Source organism: Ambystoma mexicanum, chromosome 5p, assembly GCF_040938575.1.
Source record: "Ambystoma mexicanum isolate Mex_15411 chromosome 5p, UKY_AmexF1_1, whole genome shotgun sequence".
In the NCBI taxonomy this organism is placed as follows: Eukaryota; Metazoa; Chordata; class Amphibia; order Caudata; family Ambystomatidae; genus Ambystoma; species Ambystoma mexicanum.
This window is the reverse complement of record NC_090930.1, coordinates 1,031,383,470-1,031,409,021: the sequence shown is the minus strand read 5'-3', so window position 1 is coordinate 1,031,409,021 and position 25,552 is coordinate 1,031,383,470. Positions and strand designations below refer to the sequence as shown.

The 25,552-nt window shown below is 49.0% G+C and overlaps 1 protein-coding gene across 1 annotated transcript in view; it reads left to right on the top strand.

Moving 5' to 3' along the window:
- EXOC2 (exocyst complex component 2) overlaps positions 1-25,552 on the top strand; it is a 1,591,413-nt gene that overhangs the window by 813,011 nt on the left and 752,850 nt on the right. The window contains exon 13 of the mRNA XM_069613520.1: positions 10,354-10,478. Coding sequence (XP_069469621.1) covers positions 10,354-10,478 — 125 coding nt within the window. The remainder of the gene's footprint in view (positions 1-10,353; positions 10,479-25,552) is intronic.

Here is a 25,552-nt window from a genome sequence, read left to right as displayed (position 1 = left end):
TTTTGTAACATATGGCGTGTCAGTTCTTAAATAATCCTCAAATTCTGATAAATATTGCCCTCATATATCGTCAAGCCTTGTTGAATCCTTTTTAGCTACATGATTGTCATGTGTAGTTCTTGTAACTAGTTCATGAAGTCCTTATTTTGTTCCTTTTAATCTTCAGAACTACTTACTAAATCCTCAATTTTCTTTTACTTGCTTATTAAGTCCTTTAGATCCTCAATTGCCGTGTCCTCTACACCATTACGTGTTTTGCCACTATTTGTGGCTATTCAGGAGGATGTGTTTTTAATGACTTCATGTGAAATTTTAGGGGGTACATATACCGATAATGCGCCTTTGCTTTTGCTAACTTCCAAGTTCTCCTTTAAATCCCAAGCATGTTAACAAAATACACCCCTCTGCTGATGCAGGTTTATCTACTAACGAAGCACACAAACTGTACTAATTAGCTGTATACTTTCACTTTCGGGTGTCTCAGTGCTGTCCTATAATTTCCCAGTATATTCTTGTATTTCACAGTCTTCTGCAGCATTTTGTTGATTTGAATAAAGGATATCTAGCATGACCTAACCAAAATTGAAGTTCTGTGATTCTTTTACACAACACAATACCCCATCCAAGGTGAGTCAACTTTTTTTGACCAGGGTGCAAAACTTCAGACTGCAAGCTACTAGCCAGCCAAAAAGGTCACTTGCCACCTCAATTTTATACATACACACAGCATACCCATTTCCTACTCACCAATAGTCAAATATCACTAGCCAATGGCTAGGGGCGAGTGGACACATGTTGTACTGACATGAGTTTTTCTTGGTTTGATTTTGTGTGCTTCAGAGAGTTGGATGCCCTGTCTAGAGAGTGCTGTTGCAGCGTGACCTCCCTTTTGTCATGCAGCATTTGGAGAGGTTCTTGTGTTGAAAACCGGTTGGAGGAGTTGGAAGGTTGTCTTCCTCTCCTTTTGATGAAAAGCGGATGCCTGGTCACTGACCGGCTGTGCCAGGGTTCACTATTCCCACTTAGCATAGCAGTGCCATATTATGATGTCCGGTAGCTAAGTGCCTGGATCAACTGTGCCCAATTAGCATATTTATATATTTATTTATTGTTTTATTAAGTGCCAACTTCAAGCACAGTCTCTTCATAGGGCCCCAAGCGAAAGTAGGTGAAAAGGTGTGGGTAGGAGATGGAAAGGGGTATAATCCTCTGAAGTTTGGACTATTCAGGAATAAGAACCAGAATGGAGGCAGCAGGGAGTTCAATGCAATACGACATTGCATTAAACTACATGCAATAAGTGTGATAAGGTCAGTGGTTCATGTAGTGCAAGACCAGCAAGACCAGGGCCTTCATATCTTTAGTGCCATTCTCAAGAGATTTTGAACAGGAGTATTTTTAATTGTTTCCTCAACAGGATGCGATTGTCCGGGGACCTCAAGGTGATAGGGAGGTTATTCCGTAGATACACTTGCGTAATAGTCAAAGGCTGGCCAGCATATCTCTTTTTCTTCGCTCAAGCAGGCATAGGGGAGTGGGACTTGGCTCAACATAAGCACCTGGTGGGCCAGTATTTTATGATTTTCTGTCTAATGTAGCCCAGACCGGTTGCACAGTTAGCCTGGGGAATGAGGTATAGGTTTTAAAATGATAACCACAGCTTAACAGGTAAACAGTGCAGGGATTTGAGAGCTGGTGTAATAGAGTCTCGAGGTCTGAAATTTAGTATCAGACTATTGCAGCAGGACCAAGGTACTTGTCACCTCAACCTTATTTTACATGTTGACCGAAAGGTAGGGTAAGCTTCAACGCATGAGGTGATAATGCTATTTTCGTTAGTGTTTTCTTGAATTGTAAGGTAAAGGAGAGGAAGCCATCAAAGATGAGGTTTAACGTTTTTGCCACTGGATCAGGAAGTAGCAGGCCAAGTGAAAGACAGAACATGCTGGGTTGATTTCAGTTTTGAGGTGTTGAGGCATAAATAATATTTTATCCACTTATTAATGTTAGCTGGAAAAGCTGATTTGGAAAGTGTGTGTGTGTGTGTCAGTCAGCACCAGCCAGCCGGGATTTATATGTATGAGCAGTGTGTTTGTGAGATTCTTGGAGCATTGGGTGTGTGGTTGTCTGTGGAGGAATATGGGTGTAATTATCGCGGGTGGATGCGCAGTGCTGGGGCTCTTTGTGTGCTTCTTGCACTTTTTTAGGATGAATAATTATCTCAACCAAATTAAATCACTTTTTTGTGTCGGATACAGTAGAGAATCCCTCATTGGGTAAAGCTGGGGAAGTGCCCCTGGAGCTTCAATCAGGAAAGAATAGAGGAGGTGACCTCCAACAGATACCTTGGGATAATCTTTGCAAATAATGGCAGATGGACTGCCCATATAAATCAAGCAGTTGGAAGTAAGTCTGAAGGGTCTCCAAAGGTTTTACTATCTGTATGGGGGGAAAAGACTAGATACATGTTTAGAAGTATTGAACCTCAAGACCAAAATCGCTGCACTGTATGGTAGTGGGCTATGGGGATATGCAACTGGTGCAAAATTGGAGGTGGCGCAAAATGTTTTCCTCAGGAAAGTGTCTGGGCTTTCACCAGCGACACCTGGGGCAGCACTACGCCAAGAGATGGGGGTGTCCAGTATGGCATGCCAGGTGCATAGTCGTTTCTTCCAGTACTTCCTGAAAATCCATATAGATGCTACAACCAATCCCAACGTTTAAATGCCCTGGTGGAAATGACAAGCTCACTTCTAAGAGTCAAGTACACATGGCTTACAGAAGGGATAGCCGTGCAAGAAAGATGGGAGATAGGTGATTTGAACTACGCACCGCATCTAAAGGGCAAAGGAGGAGCATGGTATGCGCTGCGCTGAGAAAGAGGACTGGAAGCGTACGCAGGGTCTTTTGTCAAAATTGTCAACAATTAAATTTTATAGGGAGAACCGTGACAGAAGGACAGTCAGAAATCTTATCATAAAGATGAAATCGCACAAGTACAGAAGAATAATCCTTATGAAAAGGTTAAATGTTCTACCGGTACTTTCCAGGACCCTGTGGCTGCGTACAAACAGTAAATGCCCCTGTGGGCTGGGAATCTCCTACATTTTCTGATGATATTGGTCCAAGAAAGAAATGGCTAAAATGACACTTTCTAAAGAATAAAGTGAGTAATTGTGCAGAATCAATGATCATAATAACGAATTCAATAGATAAGGTTTTTATGTATGATCTTGTGTCTTTTGTGAAAAAGTCTATGGGGACGCAGATGGGAATTGTGTGGTAGGACTCTATTTTATGAAAAAAAATGTTTTTACTTTTTATAATATGTATCTGTACTCTGTTTTTTTATCATATGTAGTCAATTGTTTATGTATGTTGTATGTTAATGGTTTATACCTAATAAACATTGATTAACTTACCATTTCAATATGGCCAACCACATGTGGCAGATCACTACTCCTGTCCAACTCCCATCGATCTACCCTCCCATGCCAATAGTTTCGATAAAATAGGTGTGCTTCAAAACTAAAAGCAGTTTAATTGGCCCTTAATCAGTCATTGGTCCATCTTATTCCTTGATATACTTATTGATTGCATAGTTTCAATCTGTTTTACAGATTTTTCCAATTTATTGCCTGATCTCCGGTGCAGTGCTAATTTGGAAACCCCAAACTGTTCATAAAGAGGAATGTCATTGTTTAAAAAAATAAAAAAAAGATTTAGTCGGAAAGGAACATTCCTAAATTGTTGACTTAACAGAGACAGTTTACATTGTTTCCTTAAGCTCAGACAAGGTTTGCAATGCCCTAAGTGCCTTGGGGTGAACGCGGCACCCACCATGACACTTCAGGAAAATGTATGCATGTGGTTCCTAATCAATGAACCACCCAGCGGAGTGCTCGTTCCTGTCTTCTGAGGTCTTAAACAAATGAAATAAATCACTCTGGTGAAGTCGGTGACAAAGGAATTTACCGAATGAAAAGACATCCCTGGTGCTTCCCTTTCGATAAACTTTAAAATGTCTTCCTAGAACGGTCCTTGTAAGTTTCTGAGATTGCTCTGAAATCCTTTGAGAAATTTAGAGCAGGGTCTTCTGTTTTGTAGTTTCCCTTTAGTAATGTGCTCCTGGATGTGTTGTCTGAGAATCCCCCTGAAAGTCAGTTGACAAACCTTTGGCCTAATCTTTGAGCACTATTAGTCTCATGACGTCATCCATGCCAAGGCAGAATCAGATGGCAATCCTAACCCCCCCCCATCCATTCTGCCAACGTTTACAGCCGATTCGAGGGGATTGGGTCCTCCGACGTATTCCATATTTATGACAGTAATCACCACAGCTGTGCTTCTTTGGAAAATCTTTTGGCGTCTGCGTCCTACGTCGATACGACGCCCTCGAGGACCTCCTCCGACGGCCGACATCACCGGATGTTATAAGTATGACGCACGACGCCCGTAGCCTTAGTTCCATTTTTTCCGCGAACCTGTTGCTTCGGAGATCTCGGCGCACCTTAACTCTTTGGAGTTCTTTCTCGGTTCTTCGAACCTGTTTCGTTTTGTGAAGTGCTTTCTTCGTGAAGATGTCTACCTCGTCTTCCACACCGTTTCCGGGCTTTAAGAAGTGCGGGGACTGTGGGTCCAAGATGTCGGTTACGAACTCGCACGACGCCTGCCTCTGGTGCCTCGGGGAGGCCCATGACACGGATGACTTTGTCGACTGCCAGTCGCTCACGTCTGAAGCCTTGCGGGAGTGCAAGAAGAGAGTGTCGGTCGGTAAGGTGTCCAAGCCCCAGAAGGCGAGGTCCACTGGGCTTTCGACAGACGATTCGAGGGGACACTATCCGCATCATAGTTGTAAGTCTAGGGGGTCTCGGTCCCGGAATGGGTCCCTCCGCTCCTCTGCCTCTTCGAGGCACTCCCGGAAGCGCCGTCATCGGTCGCCTTCCCCGTCCTCATCCGAGGACTCCGCCCGTTGGCGGGTTTCTTATCCCACCAAGCGTTCCTCTCCGGTGGAATGGGCTTCCTTCGGGAAGAAAATGTTGGCGATTCTTGAATCGTAGGGCTCCGGTCCGTCCCCGCCTCTGAGAGGGATCGGCCGTGACCGTACTAGAGACACCGCTCGTACGCCTTCGGGCTCGGGTGGTCGGCACAATTTGCATGAGTGGTCCCGCTCAGACAAGGGGAATCGTTCTAGTCATGCCCGTTCCAGGTCCCGGTCTTCGACGCGATCGAGGCCGTGTGCACCTGTGAAGTCTTCGAAGAAGACGTCGACGCCGGTGGCGCCGAGGTCGTCGACGGACTCTCTCGAGGCTCTGCCTCCGAGGAAGTCATTGACGCCATCGGCGCCCATGCTGTCGAAGGACACGCTTGGGGCTCCGCCCTCGAGGCCAGTGTCGAGGCCGTCAATGCTGTTGGCACCACGCTCAACGTCGACGCCGTTTCCCTCAACGCCTTTCGAGGCTGTGGTGTCAGAGGTACCCAGTAGCACGGGGAACCCCCTAGCACGGCTCTGGCCAAGACAAAACATGTCTTTCCCCCTTCTTCAGTGCCCACTTTCCAGCCTATGGATTATATTTCCGAGGTGGAAGAGGGTTCTGAAGATGGGTTGGTTCCTGACTCGGTACCAGATGACATTCTTTCTGGTCATAGCCGGATTGAGTACCTGCGTCAGTCACTGCATGACGCCAGTGGTCTGGACAACTCTCCGGAGGTGGAGTTCTGTATGCCTGAGCCTGGCACCCATGCCGAGTCGTCGTACCGGCGCCTTATGTCGAGGGTCACTGACTACTTGGGGTGGTCGGCGCACCCGGTTGATTTTGTGCAGGATGACCTGACGGATGTCCTCGACCATGGTCCACCCACTGACCCGGTACTGCCATTCCATATGGCTCTGCAAAGAAGGGTGGCAGCAGCTTGGACTGCTCCAGAGAGTATCCCGGCAGTGGGCAAGTCTTTGCCGCGTAAATACCGCCCTGCCGGTAGTGACCCCTGCTACTTGACCACGCACCCCACTCCGGAGAGTTTGGTGGTGCAGGCGGCTACGGCTCCAGCTAAGCAGGCGTCGTATCCTACCATCCCTCCTGATAGAGACGACAAGCGTTTTGATGGCTGGGCGAATAAAGTGTTCTCGACAGGGTGTATGGCTCTTCAGGCGGCCAACTCTGTATGTGCCTTGTCGCGTTTCACGCACACTCTGTGGAACTGTGTTTCCTTAGCGGCTGGACATATTACCGAAGGGGACGAACGGGATGGTTTTCTTGCTATGATTCAGGATGGCAAGGATGCCATTTGTGAGTCCGTTCAGTCGGGGTTGGACATGGCAGACTGTGTCAGCCGGTCCATGGCGGCGAACACCGTCATACGCAGGTTTGCGTGGTTGAGGAAGTCGGGGTTTGCTCCTGATGTGCAGGCCAGGATCCTCAATATGCCCTTTGATGGTCTACATCTTTTTGGCAGCAAGGCTGACGAGAGCCTTGAGAGGTTGCAGACCTCAAAAGCTGCAGCAAAGTTGTTGGGCGCTGCAGTTCGCCAACCTCCGCCTTTTCGTCCTAGGGACAGAAATGGTGGGGAGGTTCCTTTCGTTATTACTCATCCTTGGTACAGCGAGAGGAGCTGCCAGTCAAAGGGGCCACTGTAGGAGTGCCAGAGGTGGAAAACAAGGCACTAGAGGTGCCAAGGCCGCTCGGGCTGTTGCCTCTTTGCCCTCAGACAACACTGCTTCAGCTCAGTCATGAGGCCATGTCCCATGGTTCGCATAACCCACGGCTACTGTCTTCCTTTCTGGCAGAGGCCTCAAGACAATCCGCCGGGGAATCTCTCTTTGCAGAGTCTGGATCCACTCCTTGCGCACGAAATTCAATCCCTGCTAGAGAAAGGCGCCATAGAACTGGTGCCTGTAGCGGAGAGGAACAAGGGATGGTATTCCCCTTATGTTTTGATTTCCAAGAAAGACGGGGGATTGAAACCTATCATGGACTTGCGCGGTTTGAACAAACTCCTCAGGAAGGACAAGTTCAAGATGGTTACTCTCTCTCAAGTCCTCCAGGCACTTCAACTTCAGGACTGGTTGGTGTCTCTCGACCTCAAGGACACCTATTTTCATGTGGCGATACATCCAAAGCACAAGAAGCACAAGAAGTACCTGAGGTTCGCGGTTGGCGACTCACGCTTTTAGTTTCGGGTCCTGCCATTCGGATTGACCTCCGCCCCGAGGGTTTTCACCAAGCTCATGGTAGTGGTGGCAGCGCACCTCAGGAAAGGGGGGATTCACGTCTACCCCTACCTGGCCGATTGATTGATCAGGGCGTGCTCTCCCAAGCAAGTCCTGGATCATCTGTCCGTCACCTGCCACTCCCTCCACAAGCTGGGCTTCTCCCTCAACTTAAAGAAGTCCCATTTGACACCAACTCAGAGGCTGCAGTACATCGGAGCAGTGCTCGTCATGTCCCTGGGGCAGTGTTTTCCTCCCCAGGTGAGGGCTCATCACATTCAGCAGATGGCGCACAAGTTTCAACTTGCCCAGAGTCTCCCAGCGTTTGAGTTCTTGAGACTGCTCTGCCTCATGGCATCCTGCATTCTTCTGGTGCCAGAGGCCAGGTTGCGGATGAGATCTTTGCAATGGGCTCTCAAGCTCCAGTGGTCTCAGTCCTCCGGGCGGATATCGGACCCTGTTCAGGTGCCGTCCTCGGTCGCCCAGGACCTGCTGTGGTTGGCCGACAAAGTCAATCTGATGAGGGGGGCTCCATTTTGGCTGCCCTGGCCGGAGGTGACGATCGTGACGGACGCATCCCTCACGGGATGGGGAGCTCATGCCAACGAGTTGACAGTCAGCGGTCATTGGTCTCCGTCAAAGTCCAGGCTCCATATCAATCTGTTGGAGCTGAGGGCCGTCAGGCTAGCCCTGAAGGCTTTTCTGCCGACTGTGCGAGGAAAGACTGTCTTGATCCTGACGGACAACACGGTGGCCATGCACTACCTCAACAAAAAGGGGGGTGCAGGGTCACTTCCTCTGTGCAGGGAGGCGATGCAGCTCTGGTTCTGGGCGATCCAGCAGGAAGTTTCGATCTTGGCAGTTCATCTGGCCGGAGATGAAAACGAGACGGCGGACGCTCTGAGCAGGCAGAGCGCGATCTCTCACGAGTGGGAGTTGGCTCAGGAGATTCTCCTGGAGATCTTTGCCCTTTGGGGGACCCCTCAAGTTGATCTATTCGCCCCCAGTGTCAACCGGAAGTGCGAGAGGTTCTGCTCGCGGGAATTTCCTCCAAAAGGAGCCTTAGGAGACGCGTTCGTGGTGGAGTGGTCATTCCCACTGCTGTACGCGTTTCCTCCAGTCCCGTCATCCCGCAAGTACTGCGGAGGTTACGGAGGTTCGGTTCCCAGATGATCCTCATTGCTCCGGCGTGGGCCCGGAGGACGTGGTCCCCGTACCTTCTCGACTTGTCCATCTGTCCTCCACGTCGTCTTCCCTACCGAGACGATCTGTTCTCACGGGAGGGGGGTCAGGTTCTCCATCCAGAGGTCAGATTCCTCAACCTTCACGCTTGGTTTCTGAAAGGTTGAGGTATAAGGATCGGGACCTCCCTGAAGACATGATGGAGACGTTGCTCTCGGCCAGACGGCCCGCAACACAATCCCTGTACCGTTGCCGTTGGTGTAAGTTCTGCGACTGGTGCAGGGTTAAGAATGTGGATCCTTTTGCATGTGACATTCCCATCGTTCTGTCTTTTTTGCTTTCTTTGGCCCACAGGGGCCTTCAAGTGGGTACCATTAAAGGTTACTTGGCGGCGCTTTCCATATTTAAGCGCTCGTCTGAAGAGTGTTCCTATTTTAAAATTCCTTTAATTTCTCAGTTTCTGAAAGGGCTCACTAATGTGTTCCCTCCGTCACCTTTCCAGGTGCCCGGTTGGGATTTGAACCTTGTTCTCAAGTTTCTGATGGGTGCTCCGTTTGAGCCTTTGCATTCATGCCCTTTGAGATTGGTAACTCTTAAAACTGTATATTTGGTTGCGGTCACTTCCGCTCGCAGAGTGAGTGAGTTTCAGGCACTCTCAGTTAAACCACCCTTCAATGTGTTTCATAAGGACAGGGTTGTCCTTAGAGTTCGTCCTTCCTTTCTTCCGAAGTTGGTGTCGGAATTTCATTTAGGCCAGAAGGTTGTTCTTCTGGCGTTTTATCCTCCTCCACATCCTGGTAAGGAAGAGGAGAGGCTGCATAGGCTTGATCCTAGGAGAGCGTTAAGCTTTTATATTTCACGCATGTCCCGGGTCAGAGTGGACAATCAACTCTTCATTGGTTACGTTGGAAAGCGTTTGGGACAAGCTGTGACGAAACAGACTTTGTCTCGCTGGATTATTTTGGCTGTCGCTGGGTGTTACCGCTTGGCGGGTAAGGACCCACCGGTCGGCTTACAGGCCCATTCTATCAGGGGTATGGCTGCCTCTACTGCCCTACAGAGGGGTGTTGCTAATAATAACGTCTGTGATGCAGCCACCTGGGGTACAATACATGCTTTTGTACGTCCCTACTCCCTCGATTCCATCCGGGGGCAGGATCTGGCCTTTGGCAAGGCGGTCCTTTACTCTGCAATTTGATTGGGCATTCTAAATTTCTGTTTCTAAATTCTTTTCCCACCTCCTTGCGTTGGTACTGCTTTGGGAGTCTGTCATAGATATGGAATATGTCGGAGGACCCAATCCCCTCGAAGAACAAGTTACTTTCTTACCTGGTAACGTTCTTTCGATGGGATGTTCCGACGACGCATTCCATATCGCTCCCTTCCTGCCTTCCCCCCCTACAGAATTTCTTATGCGATTGCAGCTTACGTTTCCGCAAGGCTTTGTGTGGTCAGACTGGCAGAAGACTGGTGCCACACGTTCTGGGGGAAAAAACTACAACTGAGGCTACAGGCGTTGTGCGTCCTACTTATAACATCCGGTGATGTCGGCCGTCGGAGGAGGTCCTCGAGGGCGGCGTATCGACATCATTGACGCAGGACACAAAGATTTTCCGAAGCAGCACATCTGTGGTGCTTACTGTCATAGATATGGAATACTTCGTCGGACCATCCCATCTAAAGAACGTTACCAGGTAAGAGAGTAACTTGTTCTTTGCTGCTAACCTATTGGTTGTTGTAACATACCGCACACATTGGCATGGGGTGAAGTTTTGGAAAGGAAAGCTGGGTGCTGTCTGAAATGATGTTCATTCTCTGGTCTTGCGTTTCTTGGACACTCTTAATGCCCACTTGCCCTGTTTTATGCTTTGTTTGAAGCAGGTGATGATATGATTGATGTTCTTGTTGAGTGTACCTGCTTATTTAATTCTCCCCTCCCCCCCCCATTTATCCCTCTTTAGCCTGGCGTTATAAAAGCCCTCAGCAAGTGGCGTTTGTTGAAAAGTTAACAAAGATTGTTGTGGGACAACTCCCTAACTTCTGGAAGCTGTGGATATCTTATGTTAACGGCAGCCTCTTCAGTGAGGTAAGGATGTAACACTCCCTATTGTGAAGGCTTGTTGAAATAATTCTATGGGACATCCCTCAGTGGGATCTGCACTGGTTTTTATGCTTGCAGAAATGCTACACCGTTCTGCGCTTCTTTGTTCTCAAATTGGTCAGTGTGTTGATTTTTTCGTAGAGGAGGGGCATGTTCCGTGGTCTTCATACACGGCAACTGCTTGAACAAGTGTCTTTGTGGTGTGCACTCTGTAAGCTCTTTAGTACAGCATGAATGACTTCCAGGGTCTAAGTTGCAAATGAAAGGCTGCATGTCGTCTTTTGCACAGCTGGTTTAAATGTCCCCAGGATGTTATGTTATTTCGTTTTTTTATTAACAGTCATGGATGTGCTCCACTTATTTACAGTTCTCTGCTGCATTTAACAATAGCAGGTTAGGTAAGCAGGCGTGGAACTACAAAACATTCCATTGTCAGTGTGTACCTCAAATGTGGGCTCTACTTTCTACAGTCACTGGCAATTGAGCAAACGGGCGTCATCTGGATTGAGATGTCAGCTGAGCACAATAAAGTGAAGCGCGTTAAGACATAACTGGCAAATGCACAAAACATCACAACACTATATTGTGTTGCTAATGGACACACTGGATTTGGCAAAATCGGATACCTCTAGCTATGTTGTGCATTGGCGCTTTTTTAGATAATCGCACACTTCATGGTGTAGTGCGTGATCTGGATTAATGATATACTGGGCCTCATTACACGTTAGGCGGTAAGGGATTACCAGTACCGGTAAGGGCACCGGTGCGGTAATCCCTTATCGCCCTACTACGAGGTCCCTTAGCGGATCCCTCCCCTAACGCCTGGTTTTACCAGGCGTTAGGGGAGGGACCCGCTAAGGGACTTCAGAGCTAATAACGTACCGCAAATTGCAGTACCGTTATTGGCTTCTTCCCCATTCCCATTGAACCTATGGGGGCTCAAATGGGAATGGGGAATGGTTCCCGGAATGGGGACTTTCCGGGTCCTCCAGGGTCAGAATGACCCGGTAAATCCCTATTCCGGGAACACGGACCCGGAATGCGGTAAGGCGCCATGGCTACCGCCTACCGTGTAATGAGGCCCACTGTGTGTTAATCCAGGGAATTTCCACCAAAGGTGGTATTTTTGGCACACAAGGCTACACGAGAACTGCATCACGCAGTGACTGCTGTTACACTGCACATCAATTAAAGACAATTGAACTAAAATTGGCTCGGTGTCAAAGTTCGCATCTGCAGTACTATGGTACCCTACAAGGTTGGGGAAGAGTGCAATAGAATTGGTGAAACGATGCAAGATGCGACGGGATCGTGAAATATTGAAGGACTGCAGACTGCAGGAGAAACTGGGGCGTGTGAGTTTGGAGCATTGTTGGGTGTTTGACAGGGACTTTGAAGTGCGAGTTGTGATTTGACAGCTTGACGGATCACATGAGTATGCACATCACTGGCAGAGTAAGAGGTTTCGAAGTGTAAGCTGTGATGGGGGAATTGCTGAGTTTGAGGGATGTTGGTGAGTGGGGTGTGTGGGTGCTTGCCGGGAATATAGAGGGAGAATATGTTCTCCAATACAACTGATAATGATAAAAAATGTATAGTTCATGCACAAAACAAACACTGTTTTGTCAAGCCAGGGACATCTGGGGCCCTTCCTATTAAATTGCTACAAAAGGGCCAAATAAAAAAGGGCCAAATAATGACAACCTGGATCTCTTGTAGCCTCACAGACTGGCTCTTTCTTGCAATCTTACACCCTCCAGTCAATAAAAAGTGCCGCAAAAAAGCTGCAATAAATGCAATTTTGTGCCACAAAGTTTCCTTTTTCATGTCGCAAAATATTCAATTTCATACTGCATTATCCTGGAGGGTCTGACTTATACCGTGAAAGCCGGCCCAGGAGCACATCGTCACATGCAACAAGGAGTTGGGGACTTGCTCTGTGTTTACACTGGATTGGCCTGGCTCAAGCATAATGCATACCAGGTGCTCCTTGGCTGATTATGGGCGAGCCACTACTTCTGATTACTTAGACATAGTTTTCCAAGTTCACCTCAAGTCCTTTGTGCAGTCTTGGGTTATGGTTACACTTATATAATGTTGAATCTTTGATGCTGGCCTGAAACGTTGGTGTAAGGTTTCCTAACAGTAGCTCACCAGGCACTTTCGTAGGCCGCCTGGGCCATTTCCACAGAACATTCAATGAGCTGGTGGTAGTGATATGAAAGAGCAGAATTGATTTTAAAATTATAATTGTGTTTACAGAATTCCATTGCAGATGTAAAATCAGAAGTGTAGTTTAAAAACAGGCACATGTTGATTTTCTCTCACTTTAAAAAGCTCATGAAACCGATTTTTGCATAATGCTGTCAACTGAATGAGTGCCGATGCAGAGATGACGCAACCTGTTCACTGTACTGGTTTTGACAGGTGTTGAAGGGCCTTTGTGGGGAAATTGTTTCATTTGCCATTGCAAACAGTATACTTTGAGTGATGGGCTATGTTAATATAATTGAGATTTCAGGGAAAAGATTAGAGAAGTCATCTGTTAATTGAATGTTTTCTTGAACATGTCCCATCCTTGCACTAAAATAAAGGCCACTCTGTGTAAAAATGTTCGTCTGAGTACCTTAAATCAATTTACCCTTTCTTTGGAAAAGTGGGTGACTGGCTTTCCCAGTATTGCTATTGCCAGCATTCTATTTCAGAAGTAGACCAAGTGCGTCCCCTTGTGGGCACGTTTAAGGAGCTAGCACTGCATGCATGCTCAGTTGAGTCCAGAATTGGTCCTTTGTACTGACAGATGCTTGCTTGCTTTGGAAATTCTGCCTCTCCGTGTGATAGCTGTATACTGACTTTTAATAAGAAGTGTTTCATAGCAATCCCTCATGCTTTCAAGCAGAATCCTATTAGAGCCCCTTCAAGAACATCGACCGTGAAAACCTTATATCCCTGTAAAGGCCTACACTGTGGAGCGATGATCCTTTGGGACAGATTCTCTTTATCACGCCTTGAGGCCACCCCCTCTCTCCTGCTGCTTCCGTAAGCAGGCTCCTGGGGAAATCAGCCACAGGACACTGCACTTGTGTTAAAGAAAGCCATATTGTAGGGTCCTTGTCCAGCAAGGGAAGACTTGGAGCAGACTAGTGCTGTCCTTGTCCCCCTAGAAGACTTATTTGTGCCGCAAAGCCCTCATCTACTCAGAAAGAGGAACTGCATTACACCCTTTTGACTTGAAGCTTAGTTTGTACAGATAACCTTGTGTTCCTTAGAAGACACTTAGAGCCCACTGGGTAGTCTGTATGAAGTCACTTCTTTTTGGCACCCTTTTGCAAGATTATACAAGTCTCTGCCTTGTATAATCTTTCTTAGCTGGGCTGGTATGCATTGTTGGTCCACCCGGACCTCTAGAATACCTGGTGGCATCAGCTACCCATATCCCTTGGGTTGTCTTGAAAGAGGCATCAGACAGTGGAGCAGTTGTTGGGCACCAGGATTGATTGGCTTATTTTTCTTCCCTATCAGTGCTGTGGACCTGGATCAGCTGTTTTTTCTACAAGACTTTCCACTGCCACCAGACCCCTCTCCACCACTGTGTGATTGAGCTTAGGGTGAAGACTCTGGGGGACTTCCCCTCTACTCATCTCTTCACTCCTTTTGCCTCGCCTGCTTATTATTTGCTCTCTCTGTGTCGGGATGCGCATTGGCCCCCGCAGGGGGTGATGGGCGCACCTGGGTCTGGGGGCACCAAGAGCCGAGGCAGCGGACCGACCGCTCCTCTCGCGGCGGTCGCCTGCGCCGGCAGCGGGGAAGCCCGAGCCGATGCTCGGCGACGCGGCGTGTCACCGTTGCACTTACCTGCCGGAGGGCGGGCCGTTGCTCGGGGACGCGGCGCGTCGCTGCCGCATTCGCCCGTGGGAGATCCCAGGCCTAGGGACGGGAGGGGAACGGAGACCCTCCCTGACAAGGAAGGGGGGCGATCAGCCCTTCAGCGAGCCGCGGACCGCGGCTGGAAGACGCCTGGAGCCAGGGCCCACCCATACCCAACGCGACCATATTTTGGGTCACGTGATTGCCTCAACAGTTCCCAGCGGATTGGATGGAAGCATGCAGGCACGGCAGCCTTTATGGGAGGCGGGTCAATCCGGCAGCAGCCAATAGGATGCCGGCTGGTCAGGGCTGATGGCGATTGGTGGGGGCTTGATGCTAAGGTAGCCCATAAAAACCCGCCAAAAGAAACTGACGGGGTTCTCTCATTTTACAGGGAAGGAACGAAGAGGAGGAACGGAGGCCAGAGTGGTGGGCCTATCCAGACACCACGATATAGAATAATCTTGAGGACTGCCTCACCATATTCTGAAGGGATCAAACCCTGGTGAAGTGAACCAGAGGACATTATGTTTTGATTTATTAAGGACCCTTTATCCAGTTGGAATAAATATAATTCTCAGCACCTGCCGGTCTCCTGAAGGTTATTTCCCACACTGGCGACGAAGGTGGGATCGACAACGACATGGAGACACTGATCAAGACCCTATCGGAAGGGCAGCAGCAACTGCAGCAGTTAGTACAACTGCAAACCCAACAAGCGGCCGCAGATAGGCAAGCTTTTCAGCAAGCCATCCAGTTACAGGGCTCCCTACAAACCACAGCCCAGGACAAACAACACGAGACCATAGCCCGCCTCACGGATGTGGTGGCCAATGCCAGAAACCAACCACTGGTGCCGTCTGCTCTGCTCCAGAAATACAAGGAGGGGGAAGACCCTGCCTTCTTTTTCACCAGTTTCGAGAGGATCGCCAGAAATGCCCAATGGCCTCCCGACCGTTGGGGACAGTACGTCGCCCCTCTTCTTTCTGGGGTGATGCAGGGTGCCTACCAGGCGGTGAACCCCAACGGCAGTACACCTTACGGGGAAATTAAAGCCGCGGTTCTGGATCGTCTAGGCTTGGACGAAGAAGCCTACCGGATACAGCTGAGAGAGACCAGACTCAGGGTGGGGGAAAACCCGCGCCAGTTATACTACCGGATAAAGGATTTGGTCGAGAAATGGCTACTTCCTCCAACCCCTGCTAATCAACCCATTCTTGACAAAATAATCCTGGAGCAGTTCATCGAAGCCCTGCCCGGACAGATGCAGAGGTGGGTCAGGCAGCACCACCGACCCACCTTGACTGAGGCGGTGGATATTGCCTCGGCATACCAGAAGGCGGGCCACCAGAAGCTACAGCCAACTGCGGTAACAGCCCGGATAGCGATCCCAATGTCCGATCCCCTTGCGTTTAGGGGCGGCAGAACCCTGACCACGAGATGGAGACATGCTGATGACAACCCCAGAAAGTCTGAAGACAAGAAGATAGGAGCCGAGGAAAAACAACCATTAGCAGCGCCTGGTTACAAGCAACCACAATGCTACGAGTGTAACGACTGGGGGCACATTGCCAGGTTTTGCCCCAGAAGGAGAACAGCTGAACCGATGGACATCGGGTACCTGAATCCGGGAGCGGAGGAGAGCATCCCGGGACCCTATGTGGTAGACATTAGGGTTGATGGCAGACCTTTGCGTGCTCTACTCGACAGCGGCAGCCGACAGACCGCCATTGCACCAACCGTGAGTAGCACACCATACTTGTCTAACATAACAGTGCCTATCAGGTGTATTCACGGGGATGTAAAGTGTTACCCAATGAAGAAGGTGGTGGTAGAACTAAACGACACAACCACTCCCTTGAAGGCTGCCGTCCTGCCATGTCTACCTGCCCCGGTGGTGTTAGGAACTGACCTCCCCGGGTTTGAACAGGCCTTGAAGGCTCTGGAAGATAGGAAGGACCCTCCGCCCGAGCCCAATACCCCAGGGACGGAATCCACTTCCCGGGGACCCTGGCAGGGACGGAAAAGGCGAACCCGGATGGAATGGTGCCAGGCTAGTTACATGACCAGACCCATCAACTGGAGTTTGGAGGAGAATGAAGACACCATTAGGGGGGAAACCCTAACCGACCCGACTCTACGGGTGGCAAGAGAAAGGGCAACGCAAGAAGGGGAACCAGATCTAGCCAGGGGACCGGGGTTCCTACTACGCCGGGGTCTGCTGTATCGCAGATATAAGAGCGAGGACGGGGTCGCCAAGGAGCAGTTGGTGCTGCCAAAAAAACATCGTACCCTAGTGGTGCAACTGGCTCACAACCATCCTTGCGGCGGGCATATGGCTTCCCTCAAGACCCAGCAAAACCTGTTGAAACGTTTCTACTGGCCGGGCATTTATGGAGAAGTGGCCCAATTCTGTAAAACCTGCCCTACATGTCAGTTGACCAGCGGTGTCCTACCAGCAAAGGCGCCGCTACAGAAAATGCCTCTCATAACGGTTCCTTTCCAGAGGATCGGTATGGACATCGTCGGTCCTTTGGAACCCGCTAGCAGGGGGTACAAATATCTGTTAGTGATCGTCGACTACGCCACCCGATATCCGGAAGCATTTCCATTAAAAGGGACATCGGCCAGGGTTCTGTGCGACCAGCTTATCCCGTTTTTTGCTCGGGTGGGGCTGCCCTCGGAAGTAATCACGGACCAAGGCACGAATTTCATGTCTGTCCTCTTAAGGCAGGTATGCGAACGACTCCAGATCAAACAACTAAGGACCTCGGTATACCATCCCCAGACAGATGGGCTGGTCGAACGTTATAACCAGACCATCAAGAAAATGCTGAGGAGAGTGACGGGACCAGACGCCAAGAATTGGGATCGGGTGTTGCCTCTGGTATTAATGGTGTTAAGAGACACACCCCAATCGTCCACTGGTTTCTCCCCTTTCGAACTCCTATTCGGAAGGCAACCCAGGACAATATTGGATCTGGTGAAGGAGGAATGGGAAGCCAGCGAGGAGATGTCACTCACGGAATACACAGAGGAGCTAAAAACCCATCTAACGGCTCTACGCGCATTGGCCGAAGCCAACCTCGACCAGGCTCGATCGTCCCAAGAAAAGAACTACAATATGGGAAGTCGGATGAGAACTTTCAAACCTGGGGACAGAGTACTGGTACTCTTACCTACCTCTGCCCACAAGTTATTGGCCAGATGGCGAGGTCCATACGAGATCACCGACGTACTCAGCCCAGTCACATATCGGGTGCATCAACCTGACAGGACCACCACCGACAAGGTATACCATGTCAACTTGTTAAAAGAGTGGAACGAACCTAGTATGAGTGCGTTCGCAGAACCCGAGGAACCAGGTTCAGAGGAAACCGTGAACACCGTTCCCGATACCCTCGGAGCCATCAATTGGGGCGACATCGTCTCTCCGGACATGAAAGCAGACGTCATGGACAAATTATCTCCCTACGCCGATGCCTTTTCTACGTTGCCCGGTCGCACCAGTCTGTTAGAACACGGGATCAACTCTGAGCCCGGAAAGACTATAAGGCTTAGGCCATATCGGATCCCCGAAGCCAGACGACGGATCATCACGGCCGAAGTAGACGAAATGCTGCGGATGGACATCATAGAGCAATCCAACAGCGTATGGTCCTCCCCCATAGTGCTAGTACCCAAGCCGGACGGATCCACCCGCTTCTGTATGGACTACAGACAACTGAACTCTATTTCTCAGTACGAAGCGTATCCAATGCCACGCATGGACGAGCTTTTGGAAGGCCTCGGAGCGGCCCTGTTTCTAAGCACTTTAGATCTAACCAAGGGATATTGGCAAATTCCCTTGCGCTCCCAGGACAAGGAGAAAACCGCCTTTTCCACGCCGAAAGGACTGTATCATTACAAGGTCCTACCCTTTGGACTACACGGCGCCCCCGCCACGTTCCAAAGGCTAATGGATATCATCCTACGACCACATGACGGGTATGCGGCAGCTTATTTGGACGACATTGTGGTTTACAGTGAATCCTGGGAAGCTCATCTGAATCATCTGAAAGCGGTGGTGACCGATCTGCACAAGGCGGGTTTACATATAAACCCAAAGAAAAGCACGATCGGAACTCGCAAAACCAAGTATCTGGGACATATAGTAGGTGGGGGTGTCCTGAAACCGCAACTGTCCAAGACTCAGGCGATACTTGACATTCCGACTCCCACCAATAGGAAGGAGATCCGGGCTTTCTTGGGGCTCGTTGGGTATTACAGGAGGTTCATACCTGACTTTTCTTCTCTGGCTGCCCCCTTGACCGATGCTTTGAGGCTCAAGGGTGCTCCAAACTTGACAAACAACAAGGACGCCTTGGCCGCCATCGAACACCTGAAACTTAGGATTTCTTCAAACCCTGTTCTTTGTTGTCCGGACTTCCAACGACCCTTCTATCTACAAACGGACGCCTCAAACCAGGGTTTGGGGGCTGTGCTCTCACAGGACCAGGGGGGTGATCTGCGTCCTGTATGCTTCATCAGCCGGAAACTGCTGCCACATGAGGCTGCATACTCCACTATAGAGAAGGAAGGTCTGGCGATCAAATGGGCCGTCGACTCCCTCAGATACTACCTGTTGGGTCGCCGGTTCACCTTGTACACGGACCATGCTCCCTTGCAATGGCTTGCGCAGCATAAAGACACTAATCAGAGGGTGCTCCGCTGGTTTTTGTCTCTGCAACCTTTTGACTTCCTCACGCTTCACAAACCGGCCCGGTTCCAGATGGTGGCTGATTACCTGTCTAGGTGCGCTTCCCGGCCCGATCGGCCTGGGACTGGGGTGGGTATGTGTCGGGATGCGCATTGGCCCCCGCAGGGGGTGATGGGCGCACCTGGGTCTGGGGGCACCAAGAGCCGAGGCAGCGGACCGACCGCTCCTCTCGTGGCGGTCGCCTGCGCCGGCAGCGGGGAAGCCCGAGCCGATGCTCGGCGACGCGGCGTGTCACCGTTGCACTTACCTGCCGGAGGGCGGGCCGTTGCTCGGGGACGCGGCGCGTCGCTGCCGCATTCGCCCGTGGGAGATCCCAGGCCTAGGGACGGGAGGGGAACGGAGACCCTCCCTGACAAGGAAGGGGGGCGATCAGCCCTTCAGCGAGCCGCGGACCGCGGCTGGAAGACGCCTGGAGCCAGGGCCCACCCATACCCAACGCGACCATATTTTGGGTCACGTGATTGCCTCAACAGTTCCCAGCGGATTGGATGGAATCATGCAGGCACGGCAGCCTTTATGGGAGGCGGGTCAATCCGGCAGCAGCCAATAGGATGCCGGCTGGTCAGGGCTGATGGCGATTGGTGGGGGCTTGATGCTAAGGTAGCCCATAAAAACCCGCCAAAAGAAACTGACGGGGTTCTCTCATTTTACAGGGAAGGAACGAAGAGGAGGAACGGAGGCCAGAGTGGTGGGCCTATCCAGACACCACGATATAGAATAATCTTGAGGACTGCCTCACCATATTCTGAAGGGATCAAACCCTGGTGAAGTGAACCAGAGGACATTATGTTTTGATTTATTAAGGAAAACAAAAGAGGTGATGGTTGGAAGGTTTAGAATAAATCTCAACCTCTGGCATTGCTCTGGGCAACCCTCCAGACCATCGTTCTTCGCCTGCCAAGCCATTACAAAAGGGGAAAGACCACATGCAAATCAGGCTTGGTCCCACCCCCAAAGGGGTAGTCCAGCCCGAACTGCTAGGTCACATCCCTTCTGCACGAGACCTCAAGCATCCCCAGACATGTTTCAACCTTGTTGGGCATCATCAGTGAGGAGTAGCTTGGGTCTCTAGGCCCAGCAGGCACGGGACCCACGTCTGGGCATACCCGTCCCACTCGGGGTGACAAAAGCAAAACAAAAGAGGTGATGGTTGGAAGGTTTAGAATAAATCTCAACCTCTGGCATTGCTCTGGGCAACCCTCCAGACCATCGTTCTTCGCCTGCCAAGCCATTACAAAAGGGGAAAGACCACATGCAAATCAGGCTTGGTCCCACCCCCAAAGGGGTAGTCCAGCCCGAACTGCTAGGTCACATCCCTTCTGCACGAGACCTCAAGCATCCCCAGACATGTTTCAACCTTGTTGGGCATCATCAGTGAGAGGAGTAGCTTGGGTCTCTAGGCCCAGCAGGCACGGGACCCACGTCTGGGCATACCCGTCCCACTCGGGGTGACAAAAGCAAAACAAAAGAGGTGATGGTTGGAAGGTTTAGAATAAATCTCAACCTCTGGCATTGCTCTGGGCAACCCTCCAGACCATCGTTCTTCGTCTGCCAAGCCATTACAAAAGGGGAAAGACCACATGCAAATCAGGCTTGGTCCCACCCCCAAAGGGGTAGTCCAGCCCGAACTGCTAGGTCACATCCCTTCTGCACGATATTTATTAAGGACCCTTTATCCAGTTGGAATAAATATAATTCTCAGCACCTGCCGGTCTCCTGAAGGTTATTTCCCACACTCTGCTTACTCTGTTCACTCCCACCTTCCCCGGCCTTCGCTGTACCACCCCCACACAGTTCATGACTGACATCACTACTCCTTCGTATTAACTATGGACTACTTTTCCTCTCCTGATCACCTCCTCCCTGCGTTGGTTCTTGCTTTCTTTTCCTTCTTATATCCTCAGGCTCTCTTTGCCATATGCTTCCACCTTCTCCCTCTCTTAGCCTTGTGCTTGCTCTACTTCTCCACCTCTTCACTTTTTTCCTCCATTTTTAACTATGCCGCCTGTTCCCTCACATTCATTCGTCCCTGCCCTCTATCTCTTCTTTCCTCCTTCTCAGCTTCTGTTAGTTCCACTACTCCTGCTCGTCTATTCTCTGCTAATGCTCCTCTTTCTCCCAGCTGCACTCCTTTTTCTTAAATTCTTCAGCTCCCCCTTTTCCCTCTCCACACCCCATTCTCTTTCTTCAGCTCTTCTTTCAATCAAATCCTTTCCTCTTTCAACCTTCCCACCTCATCTTACCACCTCCATCTCTCTTTCTCCCCTCTGAAACGACTCCATCACACGCCCCCTCTATCTTCCCTCCTCAGTGCAACGCCATGCACCTAACACTTCTCCACTCTACACATTCCTAGCTCCCATATCCTCTGTTGGGCCTGTTTCCCATTTGAGCCCTAGAGGGCCTGGGACATTTGTTAGATACGTGGAAAAATGTGCTCAGCTGTGTACATGAAGTGGGAAGATGGGCGACTGGCTAAGATTCATTGGAACAACAAGATTAGCACTTGAGACTACTTGGCCGTTAGCCCGTCCTGCAGCTCCTTGGGCAAACATATTAAAATGCCTAATCGCCATCTTTGTTTTACTTTGTGTGGGGACTGTTTAAGCTGTGGATGAGGCTCACAGCCTCCTACTCGTTCTCATCCAGATCATGAAGGCTTCCTTTTTGCCTGGTGAGCTAAACTTGCTGCCTTTGAACAAACAAGGCCTTACATCTAGGCAACCCGCTGGCTGGCAGCTCCACAAACTACCCTATCTTTGTAATACTATCATTTCTTTTGGTATTGCAGTCTGTCTGACACTTGTGTGCCATTCTGCTAGATGACCAGAATTATTATCTGTTTTCACACTGCTATGGGTAATTGGGACTAGCATGTTGTGGAACAAATAGGTTGCTATGGATGGGGCAGCTCTTGGATCCATCGTTTACCCCACCCAGGGTCTGCATCATGGAGCAGATGGTGGTCCCCAGTCCACTGTCACTCCAATACCATCTGCTAACGTCAGAGATGGGACATTTACCTTAACGGGTGGAAAATGTGTTCTTGGTCTCTTTTTGCACACATCGGGAGTGATTAGGGGATTTGTGTTTATATAGGTGCCTCTTTTCTCTCACACAGTCTCTCTCTCTCTCTCTCACTCTCTCTTTCTTTCTCTCTTCTAACTCCAATGTGCTGTTTCAATCCATAGAAATCTGTAATCAAACAATTAAGGCCTGCAGGAATCTGATTTATGTCTGATTTCCACACACCCCTGCGCATTGGACATCTGTACCCTCATTCTGCTTCCAACTTACAAAATCCAGAACTGGATCTAGAAAACAAAACCCCCCACAGGTTTGATCTCACAATATCTAATATCTAATGCCTCTTATCGGTTTCCATCCAGGTGCATACCCGTCCATCCTTATCCCATTTTGGTTTCCATTTTTCCCTGCTGTCCCGATTGTCCCTGCTGTCCCCATGTTAAGCTGGTTATCATCACTCCAGCTTTTTCTGAACCATTCTTGATGCATTTTAAAATCTTTATCTTCTATCCGGGAAGCACCTGACATAAATGATTCAATGGAGTATACATACTCAAAACCAATCTAACACAAATGAAAATACATAAATCACCATATTATCCCCAAGAACCAACCCCCAAGCACAAAAACTCAATACCCCAAAAATCCCTTTTCCTTTCCCTTTTCTAAAAAAAAGGATTTTCCACACTCTCTCTCCTTACTCACTTTCACCACAACCACCTTGATACTTATACACTCCTCAGCCATACACAAAAGACAGCAGGTTATCAAAACACACACTGGCCAAAATTCTCTTTACTTCTCTGCGATTTCTCTTTCTCGCAAGCATAAAAGAAGCACAATGTTTTCCTCTACAACACTGCTGTATCTCTTTCTTCTTTACAAGTACAACACTCTTCACAACAGTGCTGTCTTTTCCTGGCTACAGGAAGATACCCTTCACTACTTCGATTAAACAAGAAAAAGCGAGGCGCGGGCTACGTCCACACAATCAATACAACGTAAGGGGTTACCAAGAGTATACTCCAGAAAGTTATCTACAGGTGGACTTACGATAAGATGCTGCCTCACCCTAAGGTGAGGGCCCCTTCCAACCAGACAAGCAAACTGAAGGGTATCAAGGCTATCCTTACAATGGACGTGCAGGTGCGGGAGACCACACCTCTAAAATAACAAACTAGATTAAAAAAACTTGCGACATAGAACAATCCATCTACTCCCCCAAAAGCACTCACTATTCCAAGATTCTATGTTCTTACATCGCCAGGTATTTTTTTTGCTGAGTTGTTTGCCGAAAATGTTCGGCTGAAAAAATTGAATTTTTGGAATATATATTTGTGGGGGATGGGGGGTCCCCACAGATCCCCCTTCGCTATTATCTAGTACCTATTCCCACACCCCACTACCCCTTATATTCCCTTATCCCCCAACCCCCATATTTTTCGCTGAGTTTATTTTCGGAAACAAACTCAGCAAAAACTACCTGGCGATGTAACATCGTACCCTTCCAACCTACCTAACCTTGTCTAACCCCACACACACCCCTATCTTACCCTATCCAAGAACAAATAAAAAAAACGGTTTCCCCTGCTACTCTTGCTGTACCTGGCAAAGATGCACTTGCATGAAAGTGAACCCTGAAGCGCTCCAAACTGGTGCTCCTTTAATCTGTCCTGCACAACGGGGCCAAAGTACCACACCTCCGGGGCCAGACAGGCCTCTAAACAATATGGTGCCTGTAGACCCCTTCTTTGACGTGCACAAAAGAGTGGTCCTCGCAAAGAAGCGCTGCAGCCGAGCTGCGGTGGACTTGAGAGCCCCAACATCTCGGCGAGCCCGAGGCCCACCCACGGATGCCAAATGTAGGAGTGGGCCTTTGATCATTGTAACCCAAAGTATTACCACCACTTAAAGAGTAAGTGCGCGTTAGTTTTTAAAGCAAGTTTATTGTACAGATGGCCAGGAAGGGCTAGGTGACATCAAAGAGTCCTACTAACAGAGTTTGCCTGAACCACACAAAGAACACACATTTTATATAATTAGAAACAGTTGAAATACTACCAAATGTTTTGTTACAAAGTCAACCCACCACACATAATTGGTTAAATCTATACAATGTAACCATATACCCTTCAGTTCCCACACTTCTCATTGGAAACATTCATTTAAGCACCATCCTCTTTAAACTTAAAATTGCATGTTTCATATTTACACCGACCATTCTCTGGGGCCTTACATATTTGGTCACAGCCCAATCTCCTAGTTCGACAGTTTACACAACATACAGTTTCAATTATTACAGGTTCCATCTGGTTGGAAACCTTTACCCCTACTTGTGACGCACATGGCCATTCTATAGAAATTCCATTGATGTGAAAAGGAGGGGAATAAACAAACTTCATTTTGATCTATTGTTGATGGTTTTATCACTTGTTGGTGTCTGTTTCATTCTAAACTATGCAACTTACCATTCCAGCCCACATGGTCCCAATCCACACCCTGACAACTCACTTAAACAATCGATGATCTATTGGTACACCTTCCCCTCGAGCAACACTTGCATCAGGTTAATTGTCCGGCCCTTAAACCCAGCCCTGCCAGTTGGCCCAAATCCCTCTGTCATTCAATAACAGGCTCCCATGTCCTTACAGAGATTACATCTGTCTTCCACAATAGCAGAAGGCCATAAAACAGGCTTGGTCGAAACTGACCGCTGCTCTCCCTCTCAGCCTTCAATCTTGTAAAACCAGTTTCCTGGCCATTCAAAGTTTCACCTTGCAGCAGATCCAAGCTTCAGTGATTCACACAAACGGCACACAGAATCATTTATTCATAATATCCCCCATTTCTCCAAACTATCCCAAAAAGCTTCCTGTGCATGTATGTTCATGCATGTGTGTGTTGTGGACTAGTGTCCCCTCATCACAATCTCTATTCACAGCCTATATCTTGCATGCACATGTTTAACTCTTTTCTTCTCATTAAGGCTGAGTGATACCCCATGCATTTATATTGTATCTATATCATATCAACAAAGTCATTATATTGCTGCGCACGTGCAAATCTAAAAATGTATCATTTTACACAAATAACCCCAAAAGTAACATTTATGCTATTCACATTAACTACACTATATTTGTGCCAATCTACAACATTGCCGTCACCTCAGTCCCCAGTATGGCATGTGCAATTCAAATTTCTCTCTACCCGTGGGCCCTTTATTAACTACCCCAACATTTGACAGTACTAAGTCTTCCTGGATGCCTGTATTTTTGCTGTGAATTCAGGGTAGATGCGTGCTGTGTCGCCATTATATTGAAGTTGACATTTTTCTCTCGCCACTCTCAGTATAACTTGGCAATCACTGAGTGGAAAGCTGCTCCAGGGACATATTTCTCCCCGGGAC